Raw genomic sequence first — 24,918 nt, forward strand, 5'->3', positions numbered from 1 at the left:
TTTAACTTGATTTGGCGAACAAATAAGATGCCTAATGAGTGGAGGAAGAGTACTTTTGTGCCTTTATATAAGAATAAGGGTGATATACAAGATTGCACAAACTATCGTGGTATAAAACTCATGAGTCATACTATGAAACTTTGGGAGAGGGTGATTGAGTCTAGGTTGAGGAAGGTTGTCATGATATCGGAGAATCAATTTGGTTTTATGCCTGGAAGATCAACTATGGAAGCTATACATCTTCTTAGACAACTTATTGAAAGATATAGAGAGAGGAACAAAGATTTGCATATGGTTTTTATTGATTTAGAGAAAGCATACGATAGAGTACCTAGGGACGTTCTCTGGTGGACAATGATGAAGAAAGGTGTTTCTCTCAAGTACATTAGTATAATTAAAGATATGTATGAAGGAAAGGAGTAGTAACCAATGTCCGCACTTGTGGAGGGGTGACAACCAATTTTCCGATAACGGTTGGGTTACATCAAGGATCTGCTTTAAGCCCTTTCCTATTTGCGATAGTGATGGATGAGCTTACGAGATCAATTCAAGAAAATGTACCGTGGTGTATGTTGTTTGCTGATGATATTGTTTTGATTGATGAGTCTAGAGCTGGGGTTAATGCTAAGTTAGAATTATGGAGACAGACATTGGAAGCTAGAGGTTTTAAGTTGAGTAAGAGTAAGACTGAATATATGGAATGTCGGTTTAGTAAGCAACGAAGTAGTGATGGGAGTGTAGTGAAGCTTGGTGAGCAAGATATACCGGTGAATGATTATTTCAAATATTTGGGATCCATCATTCAAAAGTATGGAGAAATTGATGGAGATGTAAATCATAGGATAAAGGTTGGGTGGATGAAATGGAAAAGTGCTACTGGAGTGCTGTGCGATCGTAGAATGCCATTGCGGTTGAAGGGAAAGTTTTATAGGACGACTATTAGACCCGCTTTACTATATGGTACGGAATGTTGGGCTGCCAAGAGACATCATATTCAAAAAATGAGTGTAGCTGAGATGCAGATGCTTAGATGGATGTGTGGAAATACAATAAAAGATAAGATTCGGAACGAAGAAATACGTAAGAAGGTAGGTGTTGCACCCATTGAAAATAAGATGCGAGAGAATCGTTTACGGTGGTTTGGACATATTCGGCGAAGGCCTAATGATGCTCCAGTTAGAAGGTTGGAGAAATGGGAAAATATATTAGTTAAAAGAGGTCGGGGTAGGCCTAGGAAGACTTGGATGGAGATGATAGGAAATGATATGAATGCTTTGAACCTCACCGAGGACATGGCGTTGGATAGAAATGATTGGAGGAAAAGGATTCATGTGGAAGACCCAAAATGAATTTCTTTTTTGGTTCATATCGCTGACCCCAATTGTTTTGGGATGAAGGCGTAGTTGTTGTTGTTGTTTGTTGTTGTTGTATCGCTGACCCCAATTGTTTTGGGATGAAGGCGTAGTTGTTGTTATACTGATCTGGATCAATTGCACCGACAATTGGCTCCTGTAAAAATCAGTTGCAGCCAAGTACCTATCAATAGGAATTTTACACCAATTGCTGCTAGTAGAAAGTGACAACCACAATAATCACCAAACTTTGAACAACCCTCAAGCATGAACAGGAACAAGTATTCAGGAGAGTTTATGAAATTTGAGTAGAATTCACAATTTGACCAACAAATTTACATTATGAAGATTGGCAAACGGCCACATGATGCAACAATGAAGATTATTAAGAAACAACAGGCTTTTTCACTTATTTCTAGATATAAGGGGAGAAAAAAGAGGGTGCGAAATATGTACTTCACTCGGGTTTCTGATTCAGTGCAGAATGTAAATCCATCACTGTTGGTTCAGCAAAGGGCTGCCTTCCTTGACAAGGATGAATAGGCCCCCGTCACCTCTGGAAATCCGCAAATCACTGTCAAGATATGTTGTCACTAGCCACGACTGTGATCTCTCGCCGGGTATTGGAACTTTAAGGGGTGGCTGGCCAGAAATTACACGTGAAATGTTCGCCACAGCTTGCTGAATGGGATTCAGTGACTGCTGTAGGGGTGACAAGTCAACCTTCTGTCCCAAAAAGTCAAGATTCTGTGGTAGATCAAGGGTTGATGGTATCTCAGGTGGCCGGAATATTCCTTCCACGAACTTTACCTGCAATTTCAAAAATCATATTTGGAGGAAAGGGATAAACCAATATTCCTTTATTCAGGGCCAAAATGTTTACACACACACACACACACACACAGTACCTGTATTCTTGAAGGGCTTCGAACTTCAAAAGATGCAGACACACTGAAGGAAAAAGTGGCAAAAGGGCTCGAGTATGTTGCAGTATTCAAGATGTTAAGACTGCTGGTATCGATTGCTTGGGAGATTGTTTTGAGTTTCAATAATGTGGAGGAACCAACCGCTACAAGGGTTAACAGCTCCGAGAAAGCTGTGTACCTGAGAAAGATTTGGAAAGGCAAAACAAACAATCACGTTAACAGTACATGCTGAAACTTGCTATGCACAAAACATAGATCATAGACCATGAAATAAAGAGAGATAATAGGCAAAAGATATATATCAAATAAGCATGTGATCTTATTTCTAATCTCAAAGTGGAAGAATTTCAACAGGATTCATCAAGAAAAATGCAGTAGACAGATGAACATGTAAGAAAATCATTTTCAAAGGGACTGCAAAGTAGCTGTTACATCTATGCTTGACTCGACCAAATATTCATCATTAAATAACTTTCACTGGAGCAAGGAGTTGCTCCGTAGTCCGTACAGACATCTCATGAAGCTCCCAACAAACAGAGGCACCTTTCTTTAACCAAGGGATCTATTTGGGCCTTGAGAACAACTTTGTGAAGCATATATGGTAATAGGCAGCGGCATCATATATTGTGTTTATTAGCACTTGAAAACCAAATAAGGTGACAGCATGTCATGCCAATAGTGAAGGAATACAATTGGATCAAAGCTCCAGGCCGGTACAATTTAGCTCCAAATCATATTGTTGAATATAAATATTGCATAGTTGAAACTAAATTGAAATCAGATGCATGTATGACTTGGTCGAAGGCCTTATTTGAGTAGCCCTTGTGTGATTTGAATCCAAACTGGATCAGATAAAGGCACCAGGCAATCATCAATAGGCACAATCGTTCCAGATCCTCTCATTCACTCCGTTAGCAAAAGGGAAAGCGTATGCATGTCAGTCCTGAGTGCACATCTGGCCTCAAAGCCTTCCTCATGACTGCATAGAACCCAATCTCATTATCATTGAAACTAGGCCAACAGTACATTCCAGCACCTCAACTGAGAGAGAGAGAGAGAGAGAGAGAGAGAGAGAGAGAACCCTAGGAAAGGAAAGGTGGTGTCTGGCACAGTGCAGGAAGGCCCTAATGCTGGTTGTTGGCAGATGCAAGGACCGCCAGTGGCTGGTGCCGTACAGGGATAGAATGGTGGTGGTCATTGGCAGAGAAGAGTGTTGGAAATAGTCAGTGGCAAAAAGAACAGCGCACGCAAAGAAGAGGCTCAATGGAGATGCTGTCAGGGGTCTTTAGGGTAAGCAAATTTTCCCAAAAGGACAAATTTTCTTGGAACAAAATATTTGTGTTTGCTGGGTTCTGGAAAAAAGAGCAGGGCCGGCCATTCTTTGAGAAAAAATTCCATTTTGAATTGTTTTTTGGTGCAATGCCTTTTTGCCTGTAAGAGAGAACAATTTGATATGACATCATATATAGAGAACTTCCCTGCCCCTAGTTGCATATGCATGATCTACAGTCTAGGGAAAGTACTTCATTTGACATTGCAGAACAATTCATGAAAGTATTTACTGATCCTTGGATCTGACTAAGTTGCAGAACACATTCAAATGCTTGAACTATGGCCACCTCCTTTCTCTTCTTGTTAGTCTATAGGCATCTTTGAGATTGAGAGATCCTTTCTCATATTGTTCACCTATAATAAGGTAACATGGGGCAGCAAGAGCAATGCATCTAGGGTTGCACCTTAGGCAAGGTACCAGTGGGCTTTTATAAGCAGGCTTGGGTCAGACACATAGGGTCAACCTAAATGACCAGGAACTAGAAGCAATCAACCATTAGTGGATTAGGCTCAAACAGGGATTTTAACCAATAGGTTAATGGGATAGGCTCACCATTGTTGCAACTCTTTGTTCTTTCCTAACGAAAAGATGATGGTTCCACAAAGAAGCCAAATGATAATTGCTGACAAATATCCTTTTTCGATATTACAATAAAGGGAATGAAAAAAGATTCAGGTTCCGATCAAGGACTCAAAACTAAGATATGACAGAAATGTAAGCTAAAAAGTCCAGGAATACGTACATTTCTGTGACATATCCAACCTCAAAGTTGCGTTATGAATGTGAGACTCCAAAGTATTCACAGGTACAAATGATGTTCTTGCATTTATCGAGTAATGTATGTCAATCTTCATAAAGTAAGAAGACAGGAATTGAAAAAGATTTAATCAATGGATAAGCCTAATTGTTTCTAGAAATCTTTTTACAGACTATACTTCCATCATGAGATCAGAAGTTCTGTTGCTGTTAAAGTTGCCAGTGAGATTTTGATAGACCACAACATTCAGATTCTAAAGTTAATGTAGGATTGATTTATGAAGAGAACAAAAACAATGGATAATCCTAGATTTTTCTAGAAATCCTTTTATAGCGCCGACTTCCATCCTATGTCACCCGGTTAAGGGTACGGGTATGGAGGGTACGACACTGCAATTCCAAAAAAATATGGGTACAGGGACACGGCTAAATATATACTGAAAATATATTATATATCTAAAATATACTGAAAATATATTATATATCTAAAAAATATATTATATATTGAAAATATAATACATAATATAATATAATATAATATAATATAATATAGGACACAGCAAATGCCGTGTCCAGGTACCAGTACCCGTGTCGACACGGGTACAGCCGTGTCGCGGTAACATAGCTTCCATCTGTTTCCCATCATACAATGTAAGTGATCTTTCCAAGAACTATGAGGAAATCTTTGATATGCCATCAAGCCTAGACGCTATATGACATGGACACAGCCAAGCAGAATGTTTCTCTGTGTCTGTGAAAGAGAGCGAAAGTAACCATAATGAAAGCAGAAAAAAAAAGCCAATTGGGATGACCTCCATTTGATAGAAGACAAAACAACAACTACGCCTTCATCCCAAAACAATTGGGGTCGGCGATATGAACCAACAAAGAAAATCATTCTGGGTCTTCCACATGAATCCTTCTCCTCCAATCATTTCTATCCAATGCCATGTCCTCGGTGAGGTTCAAAGCATTCATATCCTTTCCTATCATCTCCATCCAAGTATTCCTAGGCCTACCCCGACCTCTTTTAACTAATATATTTTTCCATTTCTCCATCCTTCTAACTAGAGCATCATTAGGCCTTCGCCGAATATGTCCAAACCACCGTAAACGATTCTCTCTCATCTTATTTTCAATGGGTGCAACGCCTACCTTCTTACGTATCTCCTCATTCTGAATCTTATCTTTTATTGTATTTCCACACATCCATCTAAGCATACGCATCTCAGCTACACTCATTTTTTGAATATGATGTCTTTTGACAGCCCAACATTCCGTACCATATAGTAAAACGAGCCTAATAGTTGTCCTATAAAACTTTTCCTTCAACCACAATGGCATTCTATGATCGCACAACACTCCAGTTGCACTTTTCCATTTCATTCACCCAACCTTTATCCTATGATTTACATCTCCATCAATTTCTCCATACTTTTGAATGATAGATCTCAAATATTTAAAACAATCACCAACCATTATTTTTTGCTCACCAAGCTTCACTAGACTCCCATCACTACTTCGTTGCTTACTAAACCGACATTCCATATATTTTGTCTTACTCTTACTCAACTTAAAACCTCTTGCTTCCAATGTCCGTCTCCATAATTCTAACTTAGCATTAACCTCAGCCAGTGGCGTAGCTAGGATTCATGTGAGGGGGGGGGGGGGGGGGGCAAACAGGGGTGTAGCAAAAAAAAAAAAATTGTGTGATAGTCGGAGGTTCGGGGGCGCTGCCCCCGAAATTTTTTTTTGGAGATAAAATAAAAAATGGCTATAATTATTAATAAAAATCTATTTCATATGGACGAATCAAACTATTTGCTGCAGTCAGGGCTGAGCTAGGACTGGACTGGGCTACAAAAATGGATAAAAATCTATTTCATATGGAATCAGGGCTGAGCTTTTAAAAAAAAAAAAATTTAACTGTTTCGAGAGGCAGGACTAGGCTACAGCCCAGTCCTACCCCCTTAGCTACTCCTTTGACCACAACTTTAGACTCATCAATCAAAACAATATCATCAACAAACAACATACACCAAGGCACATTATGCTTCCCTCTCCCCCCACTCTCAACTAAAGAAAATCCACTACCATTACGCTTCCCTTTCCTGCGGAATTATCTTCCCAAAGCCAAACATCAACAATTGAAGAAGTCACAAACTAGAAGCACATATCAATCCATCTTCATGTGATAAAATGTTCCAATTATATATCGAAACTCCCCACCAAAATTTTTCCAAAATAATGTCCAATTACTTTCACCACAATTGCATTCTCAATTTAACATTCTTTCACTTCAAGAAGAAATATAAGATCCCCAGGCCCTTCAAACAAAATCTGAGAAAAAAGAAGAAATTCCTACCGATAAAATTCAACTATCTGATAAACATCTGAAATTAAAACAACTAAAAAATACACCCAAATCCAATTTTACTCTAAGATTCTTCATAGTGGCCAAAAAATCAAGAAAAAAGGGGAAAAAAGAAACAGCAATCAATCTATCACCTAACATGGCACAAAATCAACGATAGAACTCTCAAATTCAAACGTGAAGAGATAGAACAACTTACACAAGAACCCAATTCCCGTTGAGCTCGGGCGCCTCCACCGGCGCCGGGGTCGGGTTGGCCACCTCCAACTGGTTAACGAGCTCCACGACCTCCGCTCGGACCTCCACGGACGCTCGCAATCCCAACTCCGTCCCTTCCACCGTATCCACAAGGCACTGCTTCAATCCGCCGAGGACATCCGGTGCTGGTAGCGCCGACGAGTAATCGCCGCCTCCCCACTCGTCCTCGTTCTTTGGTGGGTCCGCCCCGGGAACCCTAGCGCTCTCGGCGGCATCATCGCCCAACTCCGCCCTCTCCCCCCACTCGTCGACGGACCTTCCGGCCGAAGCGCCGGGTTCACCTGGACCACCGGCGGCTCCGCCAGGGTTTCCGCCGGAAAGAGGCCCCACCGCCCGAGTTTCTCCGCCGTCGAGGGCGGAGAAACTCGGGCGGAGAGGCGGCGATCTCGATGAGATTCGGGGGAAGAAAAGGAAGGGGGAGGGCGAGAGCCCGGACGTTCGGTAGTGGCGGAGAATTCTAGGGTTTCGTAGGAAGAGCGAAGTCGTAGAGGAAAGCACCGCCATTTTCCTGGATAATCCCGGAAATCAGTGAGCGATCCAAGAGGGGAGCAAGCGAGAAGACTACGCTGAGGAGTGGCTATCTGCCACCATCGAGTGAAGTAGAGATCTCTACTTGTCGGTTATACCTTGTTCATTTAGTGAAATGATCTACTTGGTCCCCTCTGACAGAACCTTGAGCTTTTGGAGTGTTTTGAGGACCTTTTTGGAAATGACAGATGAAAGCTTATGGAATCTTTGGGTTTTCGTCTATACCAGACTTAAAGATTTAAGTTGTTTGGATCTGGTTATTATTTAACCATGATTGAATTGATGTTCATGATCTTAAAAATAGAAATCGGTTAGAATTCTGATGCAATATGACCAATACCATATTGGATTAATCGATGTTAGCTAAACAGATTTTGAAAAGGTTTTGCACCCATTGTAGATGGGGTAAGGGGGCTCGCTCCGAGGGCAAAAGGTTTGGCGTGGCTAGTGGTTCTCGATTGTGTTCAAACCCAGATTAATATCAGGAAACGGGGGCTTCAATTTTCCAGCATGTGTTCTTTGCGAGAAGGCAGTAGAGAACATGATTCACCTATTTTGGTTTTGCTCGATAGTTTTAGACTTATTTTTTCAAACTTGGGGTGCACCGTCTGTTCAAACTCGTTCGAGTTCTGTTATTCGGGACCTCTTGCTTAGTCCCATAATTTTACGAAACAAAAAAAAAATGGAGGCTCTTAAATTACACGGTAGATGAACTGTGAACAGTCACCATTTTGGTAATGTTGAATGATGAATGCTCTCTCTCTCTCCATCCATGTAAACCAATTCAATATTGGTCAAATTCCAATATTTGTCCGACTCGGTAGCAAAAAATCAAAATCATATGGTTTTGGCTTAACAAATGCAACTAAATGTTAAATTCAAATATTGGATAAAATCCTATTCATTGACATTCTTATCTTAAAAATCCAAAGTTGGACACAACAAGATCTCCCTTATCTGGGGATGTAAAATGAGACAAGCCACTCATGGCTTGGCTTGCATTTGGCTCATAAGCTCACTGAAACTTGTGAAATAGGTTCAGCAAGCTGAACAACACAAACAACAGTTGTTTGGCTCCGCTTGTATGGACTAGTTAACTGGTAATAAATATATTTTACACATTTTATATATCATAAAGTATAGACAGTTGAAGGGTTTTGTTGGCAAGCAATAAATAGCTCACTCGAACTTATGAAATAGGTTCAGCAAGCTCAACGATACGAACAACAGTTGTTTGGCTCCGCTTGTATGGACTAGTAAACTGGTATTACATATATTTTACACATATTGTATAGATAGTTGAACTGTTTGGTTGGCAAGCAATAAATTTAGAGTTTAAATAATATTGATTACCAGCTTTGAAACAATGTATTTATTTGGTAAATACCAATTTAAGCTTGGCTCAATAAGTTTGAGTCCAAATTTTATTATTTTTAATTTTAAAAATATACAATTTTTTTTTTTTTATAAATGAGCGAGCTTGAGTTTGGTTCATTTAACTTTGACTCACATGAGTCAATCTACGCTTGGTTCACCACAAGAATATCAGCGCTTTAGGCAAATGAGGCTAAAGATGCAAACTTTTTGGATAAAATGATCTTTTTTGGAATGTTGACAAGAGAGCTTCTTTTGAAAAAAAAAATGTTTAGAACACAGGAAGTTATATTTGTATAAAATATTTTTTCAAAAAACTTCTAATTTAAATCTAAATTTATCAGATCTTAGGTTAAAAACAATACCTTGTTCATTTAGCAATGAACCATTACATATTTAATTTAGTAGACATTGGCAGTCAGATCATATTTTACCGAATGTAAGTTGGATTTTTTGGTAATGTAAATTTATTCCTCAACTTTACTGTCTTTTATCTTCCTATCATCATCATTCTTGCTCAACAAAATGAATGGAATAATGAAGTCGAACATGTTTTTTTTTTTCTTTTTGATGACCAAGGAAAACCCAAACCTCCACAAAGAACAGGGTCACTTAATGAGCCCACCTCCAAGTCAGCTAAAACTTTGGGTTAAGGATACGACCACCCAACCTTACATGTCCCAACCATGATAAAGCAACAACAACCCTCATGCGTTAGTAGGATTCGATCATGGGCCTTCAGCTTGACACAAGATCGTGCTGACCACTGCTGTGCTAATGAAGTCCCACATGTTCACCACTGAACAAAATTGTGTATAAACTTGGAACTCAAAATTAAGTGAAAATCATGTGTGTTGATGAGGGGTATGTGATGGTGAAGTCTCTAGGATCTTGATACTCTTGCATATGCATGCAAAAAGCTAATTAGTAAAATAATGCTACATGACTATTGGTTTTAATATGTAGCACTTGGCTGTATTATTGGTACATTTGTGCAGGGTTGTATTTAAGACATGTAGGTGTGTCACCTGATTAAATCAATATGAGCTCTAACACCTTTTGCAAAACACCCAAATCCATCCAACCACTATAAATGAAATATAATAAGCAATGACATTGTACTGACACATTAGTTATGGCCAGCATTGTCCATCTACAAGATAAATGCATGTTTTTTTATTTTTTAGATAAGCAAGCTGGCATTAGGGAGACCCCAATCAGTACAAAAGAGAACGATTTAGTAACATGCAAGAGGGGATATGGATACCACTCCAGAGGAAGGACTCAAGTATCTGTCACCGACGGGTGAAGTAGAGATCTCAACCGCTCGGTTATACCCTTGTTCATTAGTGAAATGATCTACCTAATCCACTGATAGAATCTTGAACCTTTGGGGTGTTTTGGGGGCCTTTTGAGAAACAACGTATGAAAGCTTTTGGAATCTTTGGGTTTCACCTGTCACCGGCTTTTGGATGCTGGTTAGTGCCTAAAACAAATTATCTTAAAGAAGCAAATTGTTTAGATCTGGTTGTTATTTAACCATGATTGAATATATATCTATGATCTTAAGAATGGATGTAAATGGTTCAAATTCAGATAGGATGTGACCAATACCATATTCTATTAATGGATGTTACCTTCAGATTCAGATGGTGAAAAATAGGGGTGGCAAAATCTGACACTACCCGCCAACCAGCTTCTTATATAGCCGGGTTCGGGTTTGGCTTAAATGGGTTGGTGTCGTAAACGGGTCGACCCGCCTAACCCGTTTATTAAACGGGTCGGGTTCGTGTTAGGGGTATGCCAACCCGCCAACCCGCCCACCAACCCGTTTACCCGACCCGACTCGCCCGTCAACCCGTTTATCCGAACCCGCCCCCAACCCGTTTACTCGAACCCGACCCACCAACCTGCCCGCTAACCCACCAACCCGTTTACCCAACCCGACCCGTTTATTAAACAGGTTAACCATGTCATGTCAGGTTACCCGTTTAATAAACGGGTCGGGTTCGTGTTGAGGTATGCCGACCCCCCAACCCGCCGACCAGACACACCAACCCGCCAACCCTACCCGATTGCCACCCCTAGTGAAAAGGTCATGCTCTCTCTCTCTCTCTTACATGTAAACAAATTTGAATATTTGTCAGACTTGGTAGCAAATTAAAAATCAAAACCTTATCTGTATTCAATTATAATCGAATATGGTTTGGCTTACCTAATGCGACTAAATGAAATCAAATTCAGTCAGATATCAAATCCGATTAATTGGCATCTGTATCTTAAAAATCCTAAGTTGGACACAACAAGATCTCTCTTAACTGGGGATGGAAAATAGCTCACTCGAACTTGTGAAATAGGTTCAGCAAGCTGAACAACACGAAAAACAGGCGTTTGGCACTGCTTGTATGGACTCGTGAACTAGTAATAAATATATTTTACACATATTTTATATATCATAAAGTTCAAGTGTTTGGTTGTCCAGCAATAAATTTATAGAGTTTAAATCATATTGCTTATCAGCTTCGAAAAGATGATACCAATTTAAGCTTGGCTCAATAAGTTTAGAGTCCAAATTTTATTATTTTTAATTTTGAAAAATACACCTTTTTATAGACGAGGCAGCTTGAATTTGGCTCATTTAAACTTGATGAGCTCAATCTAGACTTTGTTCACCACAAGAATATTGGTGCTTTAGGCAAATGAGGCTAAAGATGCAAATTGTTTGGATTTGGTTGTTATTAGCTATTATGGGTGTAATTGGATCAGATATATCTGACTCAACCCAATGTCTCAAACCAATTATACCCGACCCGAAACAATATTGGTTGACCCGTGGGTTTGGATCAGGTCCAAAATATAGACCCATAGTGAAAACAGGTCAAGTCTTGGGTATTGCAATTGAAACCCAAACCCAAATAAGACCTGACCTGATTATATACCTAAACCCAAGTGGTTCTCCATATTATAAAACCGAACCGACCTGAACCCAACACGATTATGTGTCCCAACCCACTTTATACCTGAACCCAAACCGACACATACTCGAGCCCACTATATACCCCAACTTTAGAGACGTTGATAAACTTAGAATTCATATGCATTACATTTTAGTAAGCAAACCTTTAATTCATTATTTTGCATATAGTTCCTATAACCCTTCTCTCATGAAAATTGCTGGATCATTGATTTTTTTGTTTCAAATTGAAATGATTGGTTGACATGAAAACATTCTTTTTATATTCAGATTTTGTCTTTATTGAGGATAGTTAATAAGCTTTTGATTTGTTGGCATATAATTTTAATAAATAATTGATCCATTAATTTACACATTTTTTTATTGATGAGTAATTAGGTCTAAAATATCAATCATCACAAGACCCAAACCTGTTAAGATCCGAACCTATTAACCCAGATGGGTCTACCTTTTCCCTTATAAATTTCAAGGGATTTGGAGCCCTCGACGATAGACAACCTTTTTTTCATATTTAATGGGTATATCAAATGCTAATTGTTATGCATCCTTAACCACTCTGTTGTTGAAAGCCATCTGCATGTCTCTCTTAGAAAATGGATCCAAGGATATATATATATATATATATATATATATATATAAACTGCACCCGGCACAAGGATATGGTCGCGTTGTCTCAGCCTGCCAATATTTACAGTCATTGGCGTAAAACTCTGAGGCTAAGATCCTACCCCGGCAAAGAGATATATATTTGCTTTCCAAAATAAGTAAATTCATGATCTAATTGTTTGAATTACAGATGCTAACAGTTCCATATAAAATTCTCACTGTAAGTCATTGATTGACAGAGGGACATTGGGAACTGGGACGGTATACAAGTCCGTCAAGTGAACGTGTGTGTGTTAGTGGGTGGGACTGGGTATAGGTCTAGACATTTGCTCAATCAAACCTAGTTGATCTTGCTTAATTGGATTGATATTTGGATTAAGATTCAGATGAAAAATAATAATAATAAAGCTGGATCTGATTAGCTAATCCGACGTGTTTTGTATGTAATCTGGTTGGATCATATCACAGTTAGATTCATCGGGTTAAGATTCAGATTCGAATGCAAAGCTCCATGCTGAAGTCGAATCAGATTACTGAGTGGATGGTACCCGTTGTTCCAAATCTGATTAGTATAATTCAGATTCAGTCAGATATCCAACCCAAATCCCATATGTTGACATCTCTAGTGTGTGTAACTGGTTAGATAAAAGATCTCATTAACCATCATCGTAGTTTGGGCCGGTTCAGATCCACCTGGTTCCATTGATATCCCAACGATACAACAACAACAACAACTACGCCTTCATCCCAAAACAATTGAGGTCGGCGATATGAACCAACAAAGAAAATCATTATGGGTCTTCCACATGAATCCTTCTCCTCCATTCATTTCTATCCAATGCCATGTCCTCGGTGAGGTTCAAAGCATTCCTATCCTTTCTTATCACCTCCATCCATGTCTTCTTAGGCCTACCCTGACCTCTTTTAACTAATATATTTTCCCATTTCTCCACCCTTCTAACTGGAGCATCATTAGGCCTCCAGTTAGAAGGGTGAAAAAATATAATATCCCAACGATATTATTTTTTTTAATATTACAACGTACCTAATTTAAGTTACTGTAAATATTGGCATTCTGTTTTCTTTTGCTTGGAACCAGGGATGGCACCGAGCCCGCCTCGTCCCGTTTGGACCGAGGATGAAAGGCATGAAACGTGGATGGAGGCGGGGATGAAGGTTAAAATCTATCCCCATGCGGGGATGGAGACGGGGATGGACTTAAGCTTTTCTCCGTCCCAATCTCCGCCTCAATCCTTTAAGGGATGACTATAGACTAAGGGGAAATGGGGCCCGGCCCTGCTTCACCCCGTTTGGACGGAGGATGGAGGACATGAGACGGGGATGAAGGAGGGGGTGGAGGTTGAAATCCATCCCAGTGCGGGGATGGAGACGGGGATGAAGGTTCGGATTTTGAAATGGGGCGGGGGTGGAGACCTTGTCCCCCGCCCGGGTCCACTGCCATCCCTACTTGGAGCTGTCATATGTTCATTTTATTATAGAGAAATCGATCTAAAACATAAATTGCCCTGCAATTTTTGCACCTTCTGCTGACATTTTTTTTCCTTCTACCTAGTATTTACTAAAGGTTATTCATTGCAACTATTACAACTGTCTTGAGTATTTACGAGGGAAGAATGATTAGAGATAACACCCCCCCATGCTTCATAAATGAATGTCGACATATATATATTTTTTTACCAATACAATGCAAACCAAAAGGAAAAAGGTAAATTTTCAAGCCATGCCCCTCAATTCTTTTTCTTTAGCATGTGGACTATGCATGGCCACCATTAAACATGAACATAACAAAGCACCATGTTTGGTAGAAAATTTGCTACATTCTTCAAATTGACACGACCATCTTATAGGAGTAACCAAATTCAGACTACTCTCTCTCTCTCTCTCGCACACACTCACACAAAGAAGAGCAATGTTACCCGAATCGGCGTGAATGGGATGAGTCAGATATCTCACTGATAAAATTCAAAATTGGTCTGAATCGGTTTCTTTTTACTTTTTTGTGATAATTATGGTATATGTTCCTTATTATATTATTTAAGCGTATTGAATGCACTTTTTGGAGCTTGATCGAACCCTATAATTCATCATTTACTTAATTTCTGTATTTTATTTGTACTAGATAAATTTTCTTGTATTTTATTTTAAAACCGATTCAAAATTATTCAATTTGGGCCGATTTTTTTGAATCCTTTTGAAAAAACTAACTCCGTTCAGAAACCGATTCTGACAACATTGGATTTGAAGGTGTTGTCTCGAAGGGAATTATCAATTGGGTTCACTAGTAAAGCTTTCATTCGTTCGTTAGGTGCCAAATAAATGTCAAATAGGGAGAGTGGTTTAATGAGTTCAGTTCATACTAATTTTCAAGCAAAACTATCATAATACCACGTTCCAATATTGGCACCTACAACTGAAACATTTGACACCAATGACTCGAACACCTCTCTCTCTCTCTCTCTCTCTCTCTCTTGTTGCCAATCTTGTTCCTAATAAATGAAGAACAGGGCGTACGTTCATTACAATAAATACTGTTTGATAGTGGTACTGTTCCTTGTGAATGCGTTACCAATTCGGTTTGTTTAGAAAGTGGTATTGGGAGGATTTGATGGAAATGATTTAGAGGGAATCCAAGAGAACAATTTGTTCTTCATAACTAGGATTCCCCTCGAGTTCCTCTTAGATCACAGTTGAACAAATTGTTTTTTATCTTAGACGGTTCACACTATTGTCACTTATGTTTGTTATCATATAAGATCATTAGTCCCAACTCGAGCTTCCTAATACGGCCCCTGATTATATGGCAAAATGATACATTTTTCATTTTGCATTTAGCCCGCAGAGGCTGGATCAGATGTAATCATATTGCACAAATGTAATGTGTTGCTGCACATGCACATTTTCCCTATGCACAAGCCAATGCAAGGGTGTCATTATGCAAAATTTAACTTTTGCAAGTCTTGACCTTTTGAAAAAGTTTTAAAAATAACTCGCCTCTGTTTTAAAATGTGGGAAAATTCTGTAGAATGGAACTTGCATGTCAGTACTAGATTCAACCGTTCCTGACGCCATAACCAAGGGTAATCAAACCAATGATCAATTTTATGCTTTGCTTTGCTCAACTGTTTAAATCGTTATTCTATTTCTAAATATACACAAAGAAGCAGACATGCGCTATGAACTTTAGAAAATACAGATTGAAAACATTATGTATGTTTCGAATATTTAAAAAATACTTGGAAGAATGAGATGATTGAAAAATCATGAGTCACACTTGAAAAATATTTTTGAAGAAAAAAAACTTGAAAAATCATGAATTAGACTTAGGAAATTGAAAATTTCTTGAAAATTAAAGATTTTGAGAAAATCAATTTTAAGAAAAAGACTCAGGAGATGATGCTGACTAACTTATATGATGAACGCAATATGGTTTTGTAAAATCATACTTGAAGGAAGAAAATTCAAAAAATCTTTGAGAAATCCTCTTTCTTTCAGAAATCGAATTTGTATAAAATAAAAGAGGTTTTATGTGGCTTATAGAATTTGAACGAAATAAATTTGCTACATATCTCTACCTATGACCACGAATACGTATTGAATATATCTTATTTGATTCTAAAAAGGAAAATACTTGAGAAAGCTTTTGAAAATATGCAATAATTTTTTAAGATAGCCTAAGAGTGTAGGCTATTTGTAACTTAAAAGAAGATGATAAATTTGAGTATCATTTGCATTCTGACCATGGCCATAAATACGAACTTCACTGAGTTTATCAACTCCTTAGAAGTAAGTGCACGTGTCATTCGTGTTGACCATTATGAATTTTAACTATGCATGAATGACAAGCAATAACTGTTATATATCAAAATCAAACTATATGCAAATATATCATAATCTAAACATGAAAGAAATATTCTTATTCCAATATTATAATTATAATTTACATCAATAATTGAATAATAAAATAAATAAAGAAAAAAAAAGAAATAAAGAACGTAAACTCTTGAGCTTTCCAGCAAAATTAACAAACAAGTTAGTAGAAAAATATAGGTTTTTCTAGATTTATCCAATAATATCTGAAAATTAAGGGATTTATCCGGATATAAGATTTTCCCATGCTTCTGTAAAATAAAATCTTTAAATAACATAATGAATTATACATAACTAAATAAATAATAAAACTAAATAAATTAAAAATTCAAAATTGAGAAAAAAATAATTAAAATACCCTTAAAAATTGATATTATTTGCAAAACAGGGTTAAAAATAGGGTTTTTCAGAAAAGAATTTTGAAATACGCTTAATTCGAAGACCAAACATGTTCAAATGATGCCAAATCAGGTGGAGAGCACCTTGATATGATTATGAAGATGATCAATTCTTTAAAATATAAAACTTTTTATGAAAAAGATAAAATAATAGAAAAAGATTGATTTTTGCCTGTATTTCGATTGAATCAAGACTTCGTGGTCATCCTATTTTTATAAAATAACTAAGTAACATATCAAATAACTTTTAAAAATCATAAAAATTGACATGAACACTGCTAACAACTCTAAAAATAATATACAATCAAAAAATAAATTTTTATGATTATGCAAGAAATAAATAATAAATAAAAGATAAAAAATAGTCTGAATAACATGCTTTCTTGTACTTGTCACGGTGTCAGATCAGAACGAGATATCAAACAACAAAGAAAATTTATGAAATTTGACAAGGATAAACTAGATATAACAACAAAGACAAGCTTTTTTATAGATCATAAAAAAGAATCTTTGGTTAGGGATATACGATTCTGGCAAGGTGCACTTGATTCTGACCAACGCTTAACGATTCAAGAAAGATAGACCCAGTTTAAGGTTTAAGAAAAAATAGCAAACAATCATAAAAAAATATAAAAATTTTCAGAGATAAATTGGATATAACGATGAGAAAAACCCTTTTTACAGATCGGAAAAATCATCTTCGGTAAAACAGATATCGTTTTGGCAAGATGATCTAGGGTTTGAATCATGCCTAACTACTCAAGAAACACCAACTCTGATTTAGGGTTTCAAGAAAATAAAAAATAATAGTAAAAAATTACACCATAAAAAGTATACATGCAGACAGATCGATCACTTTTTATGGATCATCAATACGATTTTCGATTAGGGAGAAATCATTCTAGCAAGGTGAACCTAGCTCTGAACTATGCCTATCAGTTCAAGAAACACAGGTTCTGATGTCGGTAAAAATAAAATAGTAAATGATCATAGAAAATCATAAAATTTTTACATAATAAACTGGATATACAGACAAACACGTTGCTTTTTACGGATCTAAAATACAATCTTCAGTAAGAGAGATATGACCCTGAAAAGATGTTCTTGATTTTGCACAACATTTAAATGCTACAGAAATTAGCTTTCGGTTCTTGAATTTATAAACAGGGTTATAGAACTAAAAAAAAGTTGATTTTTTTTTTGGAAATCGTAAACAGATGCATGATTTTACCATTAAAAAATAGATTTAAATAATGAAAATAAATAGGTAAAATAATAGTGTAAACATACGATCAGAACTTAAGACCGTGAAATCTAAAACCCTAGAACAAAAAGAAATCTAATTAAGCATGACAAGATTAATAAAATGTGTAACTAAGGCTATGAATCATGATTAAACGTATGAAATAAGAAAAATATGCATGAGCATGATAAAATAAAAATTAAAAATCAGGAAAGTATGATAAAAAAACTTGATTTAGCCATTAAAAGAGAGATTCGACTCATAGAGGGGTCGAATCTTGTTCTTTTTTTAAGCATTGATAAAATACATTGAATCTAAGCATTATTAATGTATCAAAAATGTGTAAGCATCAATAAACACTTAGTAGTTCAAGCTTTTGAATCATAAACATGGTTATTGCATGAAAAGAATAAAAATATCCAAGCAAGAGGGGCGACAATGGTGGATTCAAGGGAAAATAATAAAAAATAAATAAAAATAATAAAAGAAGAAGAAGAGGGAGCTCACCTTGGGGGTTTAATGGAGGAAGGAGCTGCTGGAGCTTGAAGGAGAGAGAGCATGGGTCAACCACCCCCTTGGGAGCCTTATTTATAGGTTTTTCAACCTTTGTTAATTAGAGAGTTCCACTTTGGTTGAAACTCTCTTAATTAAAATAGATAAATCTAGAGGGGGTCCTAATTAAACTAAACTTTGACTAAACCTAATTGACACCTAACTTAACTAAAATTCTTACAAAGCAATCCAAATGTGGCGCCATCTAGGTGGGCCCCACATTTGGTTTTCTAAATAACAAAAAGAAAGGTTTTAAAAGACGGTTAAAGTTAAAAACACAGATAAAATAAAAAGGGTAAAAAACAATAATGCCATCCTAAATCAACTAAAATTCTGAGATAACCAAAATATGAAGATCAAATGAAAGAAATAATCAAGATATGATGCCACCTAAGTGGGTCCCATTTGTTTTTAAGAAAAATGATTTTAAAATAAAGAGGTTAAAAACAAGATTTTCAAGAAACTTTAAAAGACACATATATCTATGAAATTTTTTATATTTTTGAAATAAACAAAACAGGAACATAACACAAGATTGAATAAAGGTTGGAAGTTAGGGTTTGGCACCCCATGCAAGGTAGACCACACTTGAAGAAAATTGGTAAAAATTAAAAATTGGTTTAAAAATCAAGTTTAAAACGAATCCAGATCATTTTTCTAAAGAAATATTTTTGAAATAAGAGGATATAAAGCCCTGTGGGTTGGCCAAATGGTGAAAATTGGTTCTAAAACTTAGGTTTTTGAAATTGTTTTTGAAAGAAAGGTTTTAAAATCGAGTCTGGATTTGATATTTTGAAAACAAGGGTGTTGGATCTCAAAAATGATATGTAATAACATGGAATGCGATAAAATGACATGAAATGACATGCAAAATGTAAATCCTAGATGAGCCATTTGAAGTCTCATACCCCTGACAGAGACAAGAAATTGAAAATTCTCGTCTCAGGATAGAAATTGGGTATTGGATATCAGATCCGATATTGGATCTTGGATATAGCTAAAATTTCATAAAAGGAATTGATCTGAGCCCATATTGACAATTGTACCAGCTTGAAAAATGATAGAATTGATGTTTTAAATAAAATGACCTGCGAAATGATTTTGTCCCTGCAGGGTGAAGATTGATACTGGGAAAAATGAGGTTTAAACTGGTTTAAACTGAATCGGACTGGATTCTAAGGTTTCTAAACTCAGATGAACTAGAAAGACACTAACTCAATTAAGCTCCTAGACTGGATGATCAAAAAATGACATTATTCTCACGAAATGGTGAGAAATGAACACTAGAGTGAAGTAGATCACAATAATGTATTGGGTTTGAGCTGAAATGAAGGTCAGTTATACTGAGATGAATTAAATTTGTAGTTTAGATACTAGCTGGGTTGACTGGACTTAGCTCAATTTTAGCTGAACTGAGCTAAAATGGGCTAAAGTGAACTCCATCAGTATGGAAAACAGATTTGAACTGAAACTGTTCTATTCGAACTCCTGATGAGCTCAAGTTCGACACATGAAAATAGGATCGATAAGAAATTACTGACTCAGGGATAATTGACTGGGATTTAAGCTGGATATGAGCTCATTTCGTCGGAAATAAACCAGATTCAGTTGAAATGAACAGTGTTTGTTCATCGTGAGCTCAAGAGAGCAAGAAATGACTGACATTCTAACTCTTCTGAACCTAAAATGAGCTTAGTTGGGTCTAACTGACGAGGGGCTAAGGTGACCTATGGGTATAATGGTAATTTTACTGACAAAAAGAGGATGAAATTATACCTAAACTGGAATGGACCTAGGGTTAGACTCCTACACTGATCTACAGAGTTGGCTGACATCTGTGAAGGGGGTGTCCAGAATGGACCTGAAAAATTTGAGGTGTTTACAAAGGGGTATTGCTCCTAGTGGCAGAGAAGCCATACAATGGGTTTTTATGGCGACAAAATCGGGTTCAGACCTGGACTGAGTGGATTTTCCCTTGACTAATAAAAGAAAATGCAGTTTCCCATGTCCAAATTGGTTGTTGATGACACCCTTACGGAGCAACAACTGTTCAATGCCTTGTAGCTGGTACTTTGCCGTTTCCCTTACTGCATGATAAAAAAAATCCATAGCTTAGGAATCCACTGAGACAGAATGGGGAACTGAAATGCCACTCCCTGTTTGGGAATACCCTCATCTAAAGGTCCTTACTAAAGGCCCATTATTCAGAAATTTCTCTGACCTTTTCTTATGATCAGAATAAAGGGCAGACAGGGAATTCCTAGGGAATTGCCGGTTTCATTTTCCCTCCTTCATATAAATTGAAAACTAGGGCCTCTTCACAAACATGCACAACAAGAACTTGGACTCCTCGGGTTCCATCTGATAATTAACCTGATCTACGTGCAAACCCCACATCCGGACCTATGTCACAAAGATACGGACACGCACTAGGACTCGTTATGAGTAAGAGGCGTGAATTCACAATTTCTTATTGAGAAATTGGACATGAAGACATGGTTTTTTAAATATTTAATTGAACACTATACTTTTGTATATTTTAATATAAAAAAATGTTAGTTATTGGAAACATAGTTAAAACTATTTGTAAATTATAAAATAATAGCTCCGCGTGTCATGTTGCGGTTTGCCCACGTGTCCTAGTGACGCAGTTGAGAACTGATTGGGTGTTTTGCAACATGTACAAGTGACAGCTTAGGAGTTAGCATCCTGTTGCACCATACACTTGGTGCCAAAGAGTACAGAAAACTACTGTTGCTTATAATTATAGACACAAGATGAACGCAATAAAGGCCATTTATATTGGAATAACTGCCAATGCAAACTCTTTTATGTCACTAATTAGACGTTGGTATATATTGTAAATGGCTGGTGATACAGGAATAAATTAATATCGATTCTGTGTTAATAGCTAAAGAAGCAGTAAGAAGAGGATTTGCCATTCGACTTTCTTGTCTGTAATTTTGCTATATCACACAGAGACATAACTTGAAACGAATTTATATAGATGGAGATTCATGTGTCACCAGAAACTGAAACCAATTATTGTCATTCGTATTAAATTATTTTAAGCATCGGTTTGGATAATAATGGCTAACTTGAGGTGTGTGTTTGCATGGGGGAGAGAATCATTTCCCTGTCGTTCATTCTTTTGTTTATTTAATTATCACGATAAAATGACATTACATGATCATAAAAATTTCAGCCAATCAGGAAGATACACGTGCTTAAGGTGCTATTTGATTACTTAGAGAAAGTTGTTTAAACAGAAAAATATGTTTTAAAAAAAGGATGGGCTCTATTTTTTCCTTGAACCAAAACAAACAAAGAGAATTTTGTCTATAAAAATTTTTGTCAATTTTTACATCCTCTGGATAAAGTAGTAGGATATCTAGAGAGTCAGATTGACTTTTTTTTTCTACGACAAAAAGTCACTTATATGTCACAAGGACACGTCATAAAGGACACGAGACACGTGTTAATTTTTTTTGTTGTCTAAATTTTCATTAAGAGTAGTATACGATTGGGGCGTGACACTGGGTAAGATGGAGTGTCCACGTGACATAAATTCTCTCTATGCACAAATTTCAAAAATGGCACCCCTCTTGTTTTCTTATACTCAAGCTAGGATCACCCCCTTAGGAATCGAACCTGTGACCCCTTGGTTAAAATAACAAACCAACTATCCAGCTATCTTCTTGATCAACCCCATGACTCACCTTATTTGAAACCAAAGAGGCCTATTTTTTTTTTTTTGGATAAACCGATTACTGCATAAAGTTATCTTCAACCCAAATTTCCCTACGAATAAAGAAGTTTGAGCTACCAAAAAATCAAATTTCTGTAAGGTAGTTTTGTTCACCAAGTCAAGGAGCTCTACATACGTTTCTCATTTCTCAAGCTAAGAGAAGTCTTTTCCTTCCAAACTAAACATACACTTAATGTAGTTATAACGCCCTCTCAAGTAGGGGTGGCAATCGGGTCGGGTTGGCGGGTCAGCATACCTCAACACGAACCCGACCTGTTTATTAAACGGGTCGGCTGTGGCAAACACGAACCCGACCCATTTATTAAACGGGTAACCCGACACAACACGGTTAACCCGTTTAATAAACGGGTTGGCGGGCAGGTTGTTAGGTCGGGTTTGGGTAAACGGGTTGACCCGCCCACCTAACACGTTTATTAAACGGGTTGGCGGGTTGGCATACCCCTAACACGAACCCGACCTGTTTAATAAACGGGTTAGGCAGGTCGACCCGTTTACGACACGAACCCGTTTAAGCCAAACCTGAACCCAGCTAAGAAGCGGGTTGGAGGGTCGTGCCAGAAATTGCCACCCCTACTCTCAAGGCTTCTTAATGGTGAAAGTAACATAAATTATTCACAGAAATCTTATGGTGCAAGTGAAGGGCGCACTCTTAACGTAGGCACATAAAGATCATTAAACGTTCAAGAACAAATCCACCCGTTTTAAGTTTTGAGTTCCTACGAGACCAATTCAAGCACAGGCAATGTGTATCCTAATTAATCCAAACTTTGTACTTTTTTCTTGGGCATGTATTGCTTACCGGGTTCATTGATGTAGAATCTCAGGTCCCCTTGCCCACAGTGGCGGATCCAGGATTTGGATTATAGCGGGGCAAAAGTTTTTATAATAAAAAAATATATAAAAAAAATATAAAGAGGGACAATATAAACTTTTATATTTTGCTTAAAGGGGCAACAATTTTTTATAGTAAAATAAAATATAAAACAAAAATATAAAGGGGGCAATATAAATTTTCATATTTTGCTTAAAGGAGAGCAAAAGTTTTTAATAATAAAATAAAATATAAAACTAAAACTTCAAAACTTGTGGATGACTACATACTTGTGCTTAAAGGGGGGCCAAAAATTTCAAAACTTTAGGAGGGGCTCCTCACCTCCCGTGGATACGCCCCTGCTTGCCCACCAAGGTGTATACCTAGCGTCAGCCTCACAGCAAATTAAGGATCCTCACTCATGGATTTTGAACTTTTGACATCTGGTTAACTTGGTGACATTCATTTCCCCTCTACCAGATAAATAACGTCCTCGCGGGCCCAACGCATTATAAATTAGGATAATTACACTGAACTTTTTTAGATTTTGGATTCAAATTTAAATCAATATCTATGTTGGATGGGTCTGGATCATATCCAATTTGTAACACTCTAAATCCAATCAATTCTTTAATATTACCAGACATGATACAACAGTCAAATCTGGATTCAACTGTACCTCTTCAAGAGAGCGGTTTTACTTTGAATGGGCATTTTTGTTATTTAAGAAAATCCAGCCCCCACTTTGTCAATTATTAAATAAGGATTTTTTTTTTATCATTTTGCCTTTTTTATTTCAAGAAATGATTAATGTAACGTAATTAAAATTTTGCAGCATTTTGCACATTGCATTAGAGTACCTCTTCCAAACCTTTTTAGCACAGCAAGCCTCAAAATTCAAAAGATTTGCTGATTGGTCTTGCCAAAGCTTTTACCTACTTGAAAAATGGTGTGAAGATGTGGTACTTTCCTAAATCTTGTTTGCCCTATTTAAAACAAAAACAAGATATTAGGCAGATCTGTCCTAGCTAGCTCTATTTGACCCACCTGTGTTCGACCAAATCTGGTATAGGTATCTAAATTCAACCCAGATGCATTGTTACCTTACAACTTAGGCTCCCAATATTGGAAGTGGATGTCAAAAAAAAAAACTTAAAAAATTGTAAGGTAGCAATGCATATGGATTTTTTTGATGTTGTAAAAAGAGCATTTTTAACGTTTTATAAAATGAGGTGCCTTTATAATCGAGTGAGAAATCTGCCCCCATACCAAAAGTATGGTAGCTTTTCCAAAAAAACATTGTATAAGTGGTAAAAATTAATCATAAATCAAAATAAACAGTGAATTTGCAAATCTTGGGGGTTATGACGCTAAAAGGATTTGGAGGAGGCCCTTTCATGTAAAGAAAGGGAACAGTGCCTCCTGTAGCAAATTTCCCTAGTATTAATGTATAAACCAACGTCCCCTCCTACTACCCACTCATGAGAGAGAGAGAGAGAGAGAGAGAGAACTTTTGGCTTTTGTAGTGAAGAATTTTGATCTGTTCTCATCGCCATTAACAACCAAGAAAGGTGCTCATTGCACCAAAAAAACGAGCTTTTAGAGTTTGCAGTAGAGGATTTCGAGCCATCCTCATCTCCATTAACATCCAAGGAAGGTAAATCTCTGAACCAACATTGCCTTTTTTTTCCATTTCATTATTCATCTTCGATTCATGTCGCTAACTGTTAACTATTTTGATGCACATCGGGTTTTCTCTATTGTTGCTTTCAGTAC

The 24,918-nt window shown here is 37.1% G+C and overlaps 1 protein-coding gene across 1 annotated transcript; it reads right to left on the reverse strand.

Annotated features, from left to right (window-relative positions):
* Positions 1 to 1,572: 1,572 nt before the first annotated feature.
* On the reverse strand, positions 1,573 to 8,205 carry LOC149819164 (plastoglobulin-1, chloroplastic-like). Its single transcript, XM_089984359.1, has 3 exons — positions 6,941 to 8,205; positions 2,261 to 2,456; positions 1,573 to 2,162 (listed from the first exon to the last, which is right to left on the reverse strand). The coding sequence occupies exons 1-3, from the start codon at positions 7,501 to 7,503 to the stop codon at positions 1,848 to 1,850; spliced, it is 1,074 nt and encodes a 357-aa protein (XP_089840485.1). The 5' UTR covers positions 7,504 to 8,205; the 3' UTR covers positions 1,573 to 1,847.
* Positions 8,206 to 24,918: the final 16,713 nt, after the last annotated feature.

Source organism: Nuphar pumila, chromosome 13 (assembly GCF_984573655.1).
Source record: "Nuphar pumila chromosome 13, dmNupPumi1.hap1.1, whole genome shotgun sequence".
NCBI classification, from domain to species: domain Eukaryota; kingdom Viridiplantae; phylum Streptophyta; class Magnoliopsida; order Nymphaeales; family Nymphaeaceae; genus Nuphar; species Nuphar pumila.